The sequence below is a fragment of the Loxodonta africana genome, chromosome 17, assembly GCF_030014295.1.
Source record: "Loxodonta africana isolate mLoxAfr1 chromosome 17, mLoxAfr1.hap2, whole genome shotgun sequence".
Lineage (NCBI taxonomy): Eukaryota > Metazoa > Chordata > Mammalia > Proboscidea > Elephantidae > Loxodonta > Loxodonta africana.
In genome coordinates, this window is record NC_087358.1 from 630,288 (window position 1) to 644,431 (window position 14,144).

Genomic DNA, 14,144 nt, shown 5'->3' on the forward strand with positions numbered 1-14,144 from the left:
AGTCTGTCAATTTTGTTTCCTGAAGAAATCTTTTCTGGAGTCCCCTCTCATGCCCCAACCTGGGATAATGACATACTTGTCCTCTTGGGAATTCTCTCATCAGCTTTGGGAGCCCTTTCACCAAACAGGAAATCTAGGAAACAGGCTCCAGTACTGAGCAGTCACGCGGCTGGGTTTGGAAGTGATTTTTGCTCAGAATTATCAATTAGTTGCACTATTTTTTTCTATCTTTGGCTGTTCTTTTTTTCTTAGCTCCTGCTGCTGCCTTTAAGTTTCTCAGCACTCTTATTTCTCTTTTTGTATAAGTCATTTTAAGATGGTTCCCGTGAGCCTGGTGTTCTGAAAGTTTATGATATGTTCCTTTGTGTGGATCTTTTTTAATCCATTGTTCATTGGTCTTTTTAAATCTGGAAATGCATGTTTTCAGGTTCTGGGAAATTCCCTGAGCTAGTCTGAACTCTTTAATCCCTTATATCTTCTCTATTTCTGGCAGTTATGTTACTCAGATTTTGGGTCTTCTAGATTCTTTCCAGAGGAAGATTGGATCCCATCAATTCCTAGGCCTTCTGGAGGTTCTGTGATATAAATTGGACTGCCTCTCTGATTTTCCCACTGACAGTTTAGGCTTCAGCTTTCTCAGTTGTGCTCTGAGTTACCACTTGTCTGTCTCCTTTTTCAGTGCCAAAATGGTTAAAGTTACGGATACTTGTTGGGTGCTGATGAGTTGGTTCCGACTCACAGCCACCCTACGTACTACAGAACAAAACGCTGCCCCATCCTGCCTATCCTCACAATCATTGCTATGCTTGAGCCCATCGTTGCAGCTACTGTGTCAGTCCATCTCATTGAAGGCCTTCCTCTCTTTTGCTGACCCTCTGTTTTACCAAGTGTGATGTCCTTCTCCAGGGACTGCTGTCTCCTGATAACATGTCCAAAGTACGTGAGACAAAGTCTCACCATCCTTGCTTCTAAGGAGCATTCTGGCTGTACTTTTTCCATAGATGGACCCTGATAGAATGGGAGAAAATTGTGTAACAGAACTCAAATTCTTAAAAAGTTCAGACTTAACTGGCCCAGTTGAGACTAAAGGACTCCCTGAGATTTTCACCCTGAGATACTCCTTAAACCTTGAATGGAAACTACCCTCCAAGGTCACCTTTTAGCTAAGTAACAGATTGGCTCATAAAGAATATTACCAGTGAATACTTTACACCTTTAAAAAAATCTTTGAGACCAAATGGTCAACAATTACTCTAAAGCAAAGATGAAAGAGTTAAAGGAATGGGGAAACCAGGGTATTGGAAGGGAAACATCCAGAATGGAATGAATGAGAAAACTGACATTGTGAAAACTGTAACCAATGTCACTGAATAATTTGTATATAACTGTTTAATGGGAACCTAATTTGCTGTATAAAGTTTTACTGAAAACACAATAAGGTATTATTTAAACACACACAGTTGACTCTCCTTCGCCTTCTCTCTTTGTCCCTGTGGGCAATGGCTTTGTTCTTTATCTGTTTTATTAAGGAATAACAGAGTAAAGTGCACATAGTGTACTACTCTTAAATTTACAGCTTAGTGATTTTTATATGTGCATACACCCATGTAGTCGTTACCCAGATCAAGACAGAGAACATTACCACACCCTACAAGGTTCCCTTGTGTCCCGTCCAAATCTTTATTCCCCCACTTGTAACTCACTATTTTGACTTCTGTCATCATAGGCTAAGGAGCCCTGGTGACTTCAATAGGTCAGTGCTCTGCTGCTAACCAAAAGGTTGGCAGTTCAGACCCATCAGCCATTCCATGGGAGAAAGACCTGGTGATCTGTTTCCATAAAGATTACAGCCCAGGATAACAAAATGTATTAAAACATTCTGCATCCCACTTCGGTGAGAGGTGTCTGGGCTCTTAAATGCTAGCAAGCAGCTATCTACGATGCATAAATTGGTCTCAACCCACCTGGAGCAAAGGAGAATGAAGAACACCAAAGACACAAGGCAAATATGAGCCCAAGAGATAGAAAGGGTCACATAAACCAAAGACTCCATCAGCCTGAGACTGCAAGAACTAGATGGTGCCCGGCTACTACCAATCACCGCCCTGACAGGGAACACAACGGAGAATCCCTGATAGAGCAGGAGAACAGTGGGATGCAAATCTCAAATTCTTGTAAAAAGACCAGGCTTAATGGTCTGACTGAAAGTGAAGGGACCCTGAAGGTCATGGTCCCTGGACCCTTTGATAGCCCAAGATTGGAACCATTCCCAAAACCAACTGTACAGATAAGGATTGGCCTGGGCTAATAAGATAGACGATGATGCTGGTGAAGAAAGAACTTCATGGCTCAAGTAGACACATGAGACTATGTGGGCGATTCCTGTCTGGTGGCAAGGTGAGAAGGAAGAGGGGGACAGGAGCTGGTTGAATGGACATGAGGAATACAGAGTGGAGAGGAGGAGTGTGCTGTCTCATTGGAAGGAGAGCAGCTAGGAGTATACAGCAAGGTGCGTATAACTTTTTGTATGAGAGACTGACTTGATTGGTAAACTTTCACCTAAAGCACAATAAATTAAAAAAAAAAAAGACTAAAGGAGCGCACCAGCCCCAGGGCAAGGACTAGAAGGCAGGAGGGGACAGGAAGGCTGGTAACAGGGAACCTAAGGTTGAGAAGGGAGAGTGTTGACATATCCTGGGGATCGTTAACCAGTGTTGTAAAACAATATGTGTACTGTTTAATGAGAAACTAGTTTGTTCCGTAAACCTTCATCTAAAGTACAATAAAAATAAATAAAGGAGTCTAACACAAGATGCTAACGTGGAAAAAAAAAAGATTACAGCCCAGAAAATCCTATGGGGCGCTTCTCCTCTCTCACATGGGGTTGCGATGAGCCTAAGTGGGTTCAGTGGCACACGTGAACACCACCGTAAACTAGTTTTGCCTGGTCTTCAACTTTGTTTCTATAGACTCACTTAGTACGTCGTCTCAGTATGAAGTGTTTTGTATCTGGCTTCTTTTGCTGAAAAAATTGGTGCAATTTCATCAGTGTTGCTGGTATCTTTTTTGTAATTGTCTTTTTAAAATTGTATAATATGAATAATTATATTATTTCATTATATAAATATACCAATATTCATTCTTCTGCTGATGGGTACTTGAGTGGTTGGGCTTTTTAGCTTTTGTGAACAGAGCTGCTGTGAACATCTGTGTGCATGTTCTTGGTGTACGTGTGCACCCATTTGTGAACAGAGCTGCTGTGAACATCTGTGTGCATGTTCTTGGTGTACGTGTGCACCCATTTGTGAACAGAGCTGTGAACATCTGTGTGCATGTTCTTGGTGTACATGTGCACCCATTTGTGAACAGAGCTGTGAACATCTGTGTGCATGTTCTTGGTGTACATGTGCACCCATTTGTGAACAGAGCTGCTGTGAACATCTGTGTGCATGTTCTTGGTGTACGTGTGCACCCATTTGTGAACAGAGCTGCTGTGAACATCTGTGTGCATGTTCTTGGTGTACGTGTGCACCCATTTGTGAACAGAGCTGCTGTGAACATCTGTGTGCATGTTCTTGGTGTACGTGTGCACCCATTTGTGAACAGAGCTGCTGTGAACATCTGTGTGCATGTTCTTGGTGTACGTGTGCACCCATTTGTGAACAGAGCTGTGAACATCTGTGTGCATGTTCTTGGTGTACGTGTGCACCCATTTGTGAACAGAGCTGCTGTGAACATCTGTGTGCATGTTCTTGGTGTACGTGTGCACCCATTTGTGAACAGAGCTGCTGTGAACATCTGTGTGCATGTTCTTGGTGTACGTGTGCACCCATTTGTGAACAGAGCTGCTGTGAACATCTGTGTGCATGTTCTTGGTGTACGTGTGCACCCATTTGTGAACAGAGCTGCTCTGAGCATCTGTGTGCATGTTCTTGGTGTACATGTGCACCCATTTGTGAACAGAGCTGCTGTAAACATCTGTGTGCATGTTCTTGGTGTACGTGTGCACCCATTGTTATTTAATTCCCTGTGGAATTACAGGGTCATGGTGTGGGTGAATGTTTTCCAATTTACCAGAGTGGCTGTAAAGTTTTTTATTCCCACCAGCAAAGTATGCCCGTTCCAGTTGCCTTCTGCTCCATACTTGCCAGTCTTTTAAATTTGGGCCATTTTTAAATAAGTATATAGTGATACCTCGTTGTTGATTTCATTGGCATTTCCCTGAATACTGTATTGAATACCTTTTTACATGTATATTGACCATTTAAATATCTCTCCTGAAGTGCCTATTCATACCTCTTTTTTAAAAAAATGGTTGTGCCTCTTTTTTTCTAAATTTTATTTTGTTGTTAATATACGCAGCAAAACATACACCAATTCAGCAGTTTCTACATGTGCGATTTAGCGACATGGATTACAGTCTTCAAGTTGTGCAACCATTCTCACCCTCCTTTTCTGAGCTGTTCCTCCCTTGTTAGTATAAACTCACTGCCTCAATTTGATCCCATGTAGATAGTTCTTAAGAGAGCATAATGCTCAGTGCAGACCTTTTTTTTTTTTTTTACTAGGTAAACTATTGCGTGGTTTTAAGACAACTTCAGAGGGTACTTTTGGTTTAAGTTGTAAAGATTATCTCGGGGCAGTAATTTTAGGGGCTCATCCACCCTCCATGGTTCCAGAAACTCTAGAGTCCGTGACAATTTGAAATCCTGTTCTGCATTTTCCTCTTTTTGATCAGGATTATTCTATGGGATCTTTGATCGTAATGCTCAGTAATGGTAGCCGGGCACCATCCAGTTCTTCTGGTCTCGTGGCGAAGGAAGCAGTTGTTCATGGAGCGGTTGGCCACACATTCCATATCCTCCTCCTATTCCTGACTCTCCTTTTTCCTCTGTTGCTCCGGATGAATAGAGACCAATTGTTACGTCTTGGATGGCCACTTGTAAGCTTTGCTACACCTTTTAAATGACCTAGTTACAATCATATTGGTAGGGCTTTGGGTAAGAACAAGCCTGTCCCTTTAAATGTATGTCAGTTAACTTTATTTATTTATTTTTTTAGTGTTTTTCCGTGTCCCCACCTCTCTCTTCCCTCATAACCATCAAAGATTGTTTCTTTTTGTGTGTAAACCTTTTCATGAGTTTTTATAGTGGTGGTCTCATGTAATATTTGTCCTTTTGTTATTGTTACTTCACTCAGCATAATGCCCTCCAGATTCATCCATGTTGTGAAACACTTCACAGATTCATCATTGTTCTGTATGGTTGCATAGAACTCCATCATGTGTATTTACCGTAGTTTGTTTATCCATTCATCTGTTGATGGGTACCTAGATTGCTTCCATCTTTTTGCTACCGTGAGTAATGCAGCAGTGAACATGGGTGTGTGTATGTCTATTCATGTGACGGGTCTTATTTCTTTAGGATATATTCTTAGCAGTAGGATTGCTGGATCATGTGGTATTTCTGTTTCTAGCTTTCTAAGGAAGCAACATATTGTTTTCCAGAATGGTTGCACCATTTTGCATTCCCACCAGCAGTGCACAGGAGTTCTGATCTCCCTACAGCCTCCCCAGCATTTGTTATTTTCTGTTTTTTTGTGTCAGTAATGCCGGGGGTGAGATGGTATCTCATTGTGGTTTTGATTTGCATTTCACTAATGGCTGGTGATCTCAAGCATTTCATCATGTGTCTGTTAGCCACTTGAATGTCTTCTTTAGTGAAGTGCCTGTGTTACGGGAATTAAGGTTCTTGCCTCTCACTGGTCAAGAATGAACAGGTAAGGCATGTAGAGGTTTCTACACGAGCAAAGCTTTATTGAAGAGGCTTGCAAGTGGAGATGAGGAGGGCCTAAAGCAACGCTTGCCCCCGTCTCACAGAACAAAAGACCCGCCCTGGTTTTTAAAAGCTCTTGGGCGGGAAAAGATTCATGCTTATTCATAGGCACAGGCGGGATATGTTAACTAAGGTGCGCAGGCAGCAGCTTTCTAAGATGGCTTCTGTCCCTGAGGCCTCTGGGATTCATAGCAGGACTTGGGGGGTGTCCCGCCTGCGCAGTCTCTGGCACCCTGGGTTCGATTCCCTGGCTGCTGCTGCAGCCCCTCACTGCCCCTAGTGGAAGGTCACACAGCAGTCACAGGTGGATGCTTTGTGCATGTCCCTGGGGCTGGTTTTCTCTAGCTGCTTCTGAAAGACAGCTTTAAAGAAGCTTGCTGGCTATTTTCTGATACTTTGCCCCATTGTTCTGGGGAATGGCTTTGTTTCTGCGCCCTGGCCCATTTCTTGTTACTTTGCTTGCAGATTTGGGGCGGGAGGGGGGTGGCTCCTCTGTCCCCTGTCTTACCTGTTCATTTCCTTTGCCCACTTTTTAACTGGATTATTTGTCTTTTTGTTGTAGAAGTGTTGGATTTTCCTGTAGATTTTGGAGACTTGACCTTTGTCGAATTTGTCATAGGCAAAAATTTTTTCAGAGTCTAGGTTCTCTTTTTATTCTTTTGGTGAAGCCTTTTGATGAGCGTAAGTGTGTAATTTTTAGACGATCCCAATTATCTAGCTTATCTTCTGGAGTTTGTGTGTTGTTAGTTGTGGTTTAGGGCCTCCAGCGTTGATTCTATTTTTTCTTCTGTGATGCTTATGGTTTTTGGTTTTATATTTAGGTTTGATCCATTTTGAATTAGTTTTTGTGTATGGTGTTGGGTATGGGTCCTGTTTCGTTTTTTTTACAAATGGACATCCAGCTTTGCCAGGACCATTTGTTAAAAAGACTTTCGTTTCCTCATTTAAGGGACTTTGGGCCCTTGTAGAAGATCAGGTGACCTTAGGTGGATAGATTTACATCTGAGTTCTCAATTCTGTTCCACTGATCAATGTGCCTGTCGTTGTACCAGTACCAGGCTGCTTCTACTGCTATAGCTGTATAGTAGGTACTGAGGTCAGGTAGTACGAGTCCTCCTATTTTATTGTTCTTCTTCAATAGTGCCTTACTTACCCGGGGCCTCTTCCCTTTCTATATAAAGTTAATGGTTAGTTTTTCCATCTCTTTAAAGAATGTTGTTGGTATTTAGATCAGGATTGCATTGTATTTGTAGATTGCTTTGGGTGGAATTGTCATTTTCACAATGTTGACTCTACCTGTCCATGAGCCTGGTGTATTTTTCCATTTGTGTGGAACTCTTTTGGTTTCTTGCAGTAGTGTCTTGTAGTTTTCTTTGTATAGATATTTTACATCCCTGCTTAGTTTTATTCCCGAGAATTTTATTTTTTCAGAGGCTATTATAAATAGTATTGTTTTCCTGATTTCTTTTTCATCATTCTCTTTATTGGTATATTAGGAATCCAACTGATTTTTATATGTTTATCTTGTATCCCGCTACTCTGCTGGATCTACTAGTTCCAGAAGTTTTCTCTTGGAGTCTTTTTTGGGTTTCCTATGTATACTATCATATCATTTGCAAATAGGGATAGTTTAACTTCATTACCAAGTAGATGGTCTTTATTTGTTTTTCTTGCCTTATTGCTCTAGCTAGGACTTCTAAAAACATTAATATAGCACCGTATTAAATAGGAGTGATGATAAAGAGCTTCCTTGCCTTGTTCCTGTTCTCAAGGGGAATATTTTCAGCCTCTCTCCATTAAGAATGATGTTGGCTGTTGGTTTTGTATTAGATGCCCTCTATTATGTTGAGGAATTTGCTTTCTGTACCTATTTTATTGAGAGTTTTTATCAGGAATGGGTGTTGGATTTTGTCAAATCTCTTTTCTGCATCAATTGAGATGATCATGTGATTTCTTTATTTGCGTGATAGATTATGTTGATTGATTTTCTAATGTCCAACCATCCTTTCATATCTGGTATGAATCCCACTTGGTCATGGTATATTATTTTGTTGATATAGTCCTGAATTCTATTGGCTAGAATTTTGTTGAGAATTTTTGCATCTATATTCATGAGAGATATTGGTCTGTAATTTTCTTTGTAGTGTTTTTGCCTGGTTTTGGTATCAGGGTTATGCTGGCTTCATACAATGAATTCAGAAGTATCCTTTCCATTTCTGCGTTCTGAAATAGTTTGAGTAGTACTGGTGTAAACTCTTCTCTGAATGTTTGATGGAATTCTCCAATGAAGCCATCTGGGCCAGGGCTTTTTTTTGGGAAGGACTTTTTTTGTTACCTTTTCAATCTCTTCTCTTGTTATGGGTCTGTTCAGATTTTCAGCATCATTTTGTGTTTGTTTGGGTAGGTAGTATGTTCCTAGAAATTTGTCCATTTCCTCTAGGTTTTCAAATTTGTTGGAATATAGTTTTCATAAAACAGTTAGGTCTGTTGTAATGTCCCACATTTCATTTCTTATTTGTGTTATTTGCTTCCTCTCCTTTTTTTTTTTTTTTTTTGGTTAATTTGGCCAGTGGTTTGTTGATCCTTTCAAAGAACCAACTTGTTCTTGGTTTTGCTGATTTCTTTCTGTTGTTCTATTCTGTATTACATTTATTTCTGCTATGATCTTTTTCTGGTGGCTTTGGGCTTCTTTTTGCTGTTCTCTTTCTCTTTGTTCAAGTTTTGTAGCTAATGTTTTGATTTTATCCCTTCTTTTTTGATGTGTGCATCGATTGCTGTTAATTAACCTCTGAGTGCTGCCTTTGCTGTGTCCCAAACGTTTTGGTATGATGTGTTTTCATTCTCATTTACTTCTATGAATTTTTTGGTTCCATCTTTGATTTCTTTTATTACCCAGTGGTTTTTAAGCAGGGTGTTACTCAGTTTCCATGTAATTGATTTTTTTTCCCTTGCTTTTCTTGTTAATTTCTACTTTGATGGTGCTGTGATCAGAGAAATACTTTGTATTATCTCAGTGTTTTGGATTTCATTGAGGGTTGCTTTGTGGCCTAAGATGTGGTTTATTCTGGAGAACGTTCCATGGGCGTTGGAAAAGAATGTGTACTTTGCAGCTGTTGGGTGGAGTGTTCAGTATACGTCTGTGAGTTCAAGTTGGTTGATTGTGGCCTTTAGATCTTCTGTATCTTTGTTGAGTTTGTTTCTAGATGTTCCATCTTTTGCCAAGGGTGGTGTGTTGATGTCTTCTACTATTATTGTGGAACTGTCAATTTCTCTTTTCAGCGCTGTTAGAGTTTGTTTTCTGTATTTTGGAGCCCTGTCATTGGGTGTGTGATATTTATCATATAGCTATGTTATGCTTTCATGATGGGTCATCCCTTTGATCGCTATATAATGCCCTTTTTGTCTTTTATGGTGGATTCTGTTTTAAAGTCTATTTTATCTGAGATTAGTATTGCCATTCCTGCTCTTTTTTTGGTAGATGTTTGCTTGATTTTTTTTTTTTTTTTTTTTTTCCCATTAAATGGATGTCAGTTAACTTTAAAGCCTCAGGCAGGTTTTTTTCTTATTTCTGTCTTTTTTGATGTGTGTTTCAATCTCATTTATAATCAGCTGGATATAATCTGGGTTTACATTATAATGAGTTTTAGAGTGAGATTCTTGGGTTACAACCATAAGGATTGATAGGATTGCAAACTATGCAAGCTATTTTACTTGTCTAAGAAACTGGGCCAAGAAAAGTTAATAGATGTATTCTGACTTATTCTCTTCTGGGTTTGTGTGTGTGTGTTTAACAAAAAAGTGTTTAGGACCAAGAGTTTCATTTATCATTGAGTGCTTTTTCCACGGCAGCCTCAGTAGTAGGGGAACACAGTAGTGAACAAGATAGAGACAAAGCAAGGTCTCTGTCCTCCTGAAATGTATTCTGGTGGGAGATATTGATAATAAATAAGTAAATAAATAGCCAAATAAGATAATTGAAGGTAACGTTTACTGTTTTGCAGAAATGGAGCAAGAGCCACCAAGTGGAGAAGCTGCTGAAATTAAGATCATTAGAGAAGCATACCAAAAGGCCTTTCTGTTTGTTAATAAAGGCCTGAATACAGATGAATTAGGCCAAAAGGAAGAGGCAAAGAACTACTATAGGCAAGGGATGGGACACCTGCTCAGGGGAATCAGCCTGGCATCGACACAGCCTGAGCACACAGGACCTGAGTGGGAATCAGCTAGGCAGATGCAAAAGAAGATGAAAGAAACACTACAGAATGTGCGCACCAGGCTGGAAATCCTAGAGAAAGGTCTGGCTACTTCTCTGCAGAATGACCTTCAGGAGGTGCCCAAGTTATACCCCGAATTCCCCCCGAAGGAAATGCCAGAAAAGCCACAGTCCTTCAGTTCACCTTCTCAGCACACTGAGGCGAATGGAGACACTCCAACCACAAGTGCAGCGTCGGCTGCCGTGCTAGGTCCTCTGCCCTCCCCACCTCAGAGTCGTCCAGCAGAGGCACCTCCCGCTTACACACCTCAGGCTGCCGAGGGCCACTACACCGTCTCCTACGGCACAGATTCTGGGGAGTATTCATCAGTTGGAGAAAACTTTTACAGGAATCATTCTCAGCCACCTCCTCTTGAAACCTTAGGGCTAGACGCAGATGAGTTGATCTTGATACCAAACGGAGTACAGATTTTTTTTGTAAACCCCGCAGGGGAGGTTAGCGCACCTTCTTACCCTGGATACCTTCGGATTGTGAGGTTCTTGGATAACTCACTTGATACAGTTCTAAACCGCCCTCCTGGATTTCTTCAGGTAAGCCAAAGAGAAGTTTAAAAATGTGTCCAGGTTAATAGTCCAGAGAGGTGATTATAAGTTCTAATTCCTTATTAAATACAGTGAAACCTGCAAAAGCCGAAACCTGTGTAAGGCTGAAACCTGTCAGAGAAGGAAAACTCGAATATATTCTACTAAAATGAGCAATAGAAAAGTGGCAAGATTGCACCCTGTCAAGGCAGAAAACTTCTGAGACTCGGAAAAACAAGGTTCTGACTCTCATAGATTTCACTGTGTATTATATGAAATTTAGGAGCCCTGAACACCTCTGTTTATGCTGGATAGTCTTTAGCTTTTTAAAACGTGAAGTCTTGTTTTGGTGTTATATATGTGATGACAGGACCTTGAGAGGGCTTTGAGTATCCACCCTTAAATTTTTAGTTCTTTGACTGAAGAAGGAACCATGATACAGTGAAACCCGTGAGATCCAGGACGTGATGGGACTGCCTTATTTTTCTGGGTCTTGCAAGTCTTCCATCATTGACAGTGTGCATTCACCACTTCTCTATTGTTCTCTGTTGGTGAAAAATATTTTAGTTTTTCTTCTCTAACAGGTTTCTACCTTACACAGGTTTCATCTTTCACAAGTTTTACTGTAACTTTAATTTCAAAAGAGATTTATGTAACTCATGTGGATGTATAACTGTAAATACCCACAAACATCATCAAGCTCCTGCTGAGCAACTGAACTGGGCTAGACCCAGCTTAGTATCTCAGACAGTCATTTTCAACCCAGGGTGGTTTTGCCCTGCCCGGGGACATCTGGCCATGCGTGGAGACGTTTTTGGTTGTCATACCTGGGGGAGTGGTACTGACATCTAGCAGGTGGAGGCCAGGCATGCTGCTAAACATCCTACCCAGGAACAGGACCTCCTCCATCAACAGAACAGTAATCCAGCCCAAAACGTCAGTCACAATTAGGCTGAGAAACCTTGGTCTGGAAGTAGAGACTGGGCTCATGATTTAAGATGGAATTCTAACAGTACCAGCAGGTGAATGTAGCAGGATGCATTTGGCCCAGGAGCAGAGAATGGTTCTAAGTAAAGCTTTGTGTGAGGGCGTTTGCCGTGGAGTTAGTGAAGTATTCCGAAGGTGATGGTCCAAGATGCAGGAAGACGGGGTCTAGAAATGAAGACTCAGAATGCATTGGGTATCCAAAGCAGTTTACATTGAAGAGAGGCCACCATTTCAGCACTTCAGGGTCCAAATGATGTAGGATGTTCAGTTACAGCACCGTTTGTCTATGTTTATTCCCTGTACCGTGTGTCCTCCTCTCAATCCGTAATAACCTTTACATGGCGTCAACTTGAAAGTTGTTCAAAGACAGTGGGAGACTTGCTGTGGGTGTGTGCGGGAGGTACCGTGGGACATTGTTGACAGGAAGATGTCCTTACTGGGGAGGAAGAATATTATAAATCCTGTAGGTTCTTTTAGGAAAGAAACCTTGAGGTTAAAAAGGGTAGGCTTACTTATGCTGATCTGGTAGTAGTGTTGCATGGTAACCGTGGGATTTAAGTTCTCGAGGTCTCCGCACCTAAAATGAGGGAAGTGTTTACGTAAAATGAGGCAAGTGTGGGTGTCAGGATCATCGTACGTGATTGAGTGAGCTCCACTGTTAAAATGACCGCTAGAAATCAGTCCTGGGTTTCAGTAGTTTGTAATCTTCCTCATTTCTCTATTTTTGGATTAAATGAAAAGCAAAATCTCACCCAAAATTTAAATCTTTTTGTTCAAGGGGCTCTTCCTCTAACCTATTCAGGTATTTGTAGCAGAGTGTTCTAGGAAGGTGTGTTACCATACGTGCTTTCTGCATGTTTTTGTCCTGAAAAACAAACACATCAAGTATTGTAAGTTAGAAATCATTTTCTATGCTGCCAACATTACTGGTAGTATATTTTGAAAATCAGAGTAAGATAATTTGGTTTTAAGTTGGCAGGCTTGGAATTATAAGACTTCAAAAACCAAGTTTTCTCTTGGTTTTGGTTTTAATGTCACTTTTTAACCTGTTCTATCTGTAGTCATTTTGCCTTGGGAAAATCTGCAAAAGACCTCTTGAAAGTATTAAAAAGCAAAGATGTCACCTTGAAGACTAAGATACACCTGACCCAAACCATGGTATTTTCAGTCACCTCATACGCATTTCAAAACATGAAATGCGTATGAGGTGACAATGAATAAGGAAGACTGAAGAAGAATTGATGCCTTTGAGTGATGTTATTGGTAAAGAATATTGAATATACCATGGACTGCCAGAAGAACGAACAAATCTGTTCTGGAAGAAGTACAGCCAAAATGCACCTTAGAAGGGAGGATGGTGAGACTTGGTCTCACATACTTTGGACATGTTATCAGTAGGACCAATCCCTGGAGAGGGACATCATGCTTGATAAAGTAGAGGGTCAGCGAAAAAGAGGAAGACCCACAACGAGATGGATTGACACAGTGGCTGCAACGGTGGGCTCAAGCATAACAGTAATTGTGAGGGTGGTGCAGAACCCGGCAGTGTTTTATTCTGTTGTGCGTAGGGTCACTATGAGTCGGAACCGACTCGACAGTACCTAACACCACCACAACAGTCTGTAGTCAGTTCAGACAGAACTCAGCCGTAAGATCACCCCCTGAAAGGAACACTTAGAGTAAGCTACCTGTGGTGGAGGAGCTCATCTACCCTAAGAAAGTTCTACAAGGTTTTGTTGGAGAAAATTTGGTAATCAGTTCAGTTAAGGTGATCAGGATGTGGTTAGTGTTTTGGAAGTCAGGGAAGAGTAAAAGAAACCTTTCCCAAACTTTGGTCATTGAAGTTATAACTTTTATAATGTTTTTGTCAAATTCATAACCTCTGTTTTCAAAAGGTTTATTTTGTGGTATTAACAATTTTAAAACCTGGGTGAAAATCTAGTCCATGAATTGATTTTTTTTTTTTAACTAATACCGTCAGGTTTGTGACTGGTTGTACCCTCTAGTTCCTGATCGTTCCCCAGTCCTGAAATGCACTGTAGGAGCCTACATGTTTCCTGACACGATGCTGCAGGCATCGGGATGCTTCGTGGGCGTTGTCCTGTCCTCCGAGTTGCCTGAAGATGACAGAGAGCTCTTTGAGGATCTGCTAAGACAGATGTCTGACCTACGGCTCCAGGTGACTTGTATGATCGTTTTTAAGATGAGAATCTACTTTAACATAAGCACTCCTTCTTTCTAAAGAAATTGTAATAAACTGTTAATGTAATCAGAGTAGGAGACTTAAGAGTCTACAATTAGCTCGTGTGTTTACATGTGTAAAAAAAAGCGGGGAATTGACTGCAAAGGGTGGTTAAGATTGTAGGCGCTGGAGTCAGATTGCCTGGGTTTGAATTCCAAGTCTTCCTCTTACGAACAGTTTTACTTGGTCAAGTTACCGATACTTGCATACTTTAATTTCCTCATTATAATTATGGGGATAATAATAACATCTGTCTCATTGGGATGTTGTGCAGATTGGAAGAATT

At 40.9% G+C, this 14,144-nt stretch overlaps 1 protein-coding gene across 4 annotated transcripts in view; it reads left to right on the top strand.

Annotated features, from left to right (window-relative positions):
- SPART (spartin) overlaps positions 1-14,144 on the top strand; it is a 69,562-nt gene that overhangs the window by 16,233 nt on the left and 39,185 nt on the right. For all 4 annotated transcript variants that reach the window (XM_003409629.4, XM_023547221.2, XM_064269914.1 and 1 more), the window contains exons 2-3: positions 9,836-10,638; positions 13,598-13,795. In XM_003409629.4, the coding sequence (XP_003409677.1) occupies positions 9,838-10,638; positions 13,598-13,795 (999 nt within the window). In that variant the 5' untranslated portion in view covers positions 9,836-9,837. The remainder of the gene's footprint in view (positions 1-9,835; positions 10,639-13,597; positions 13,796-14,144) is intronic.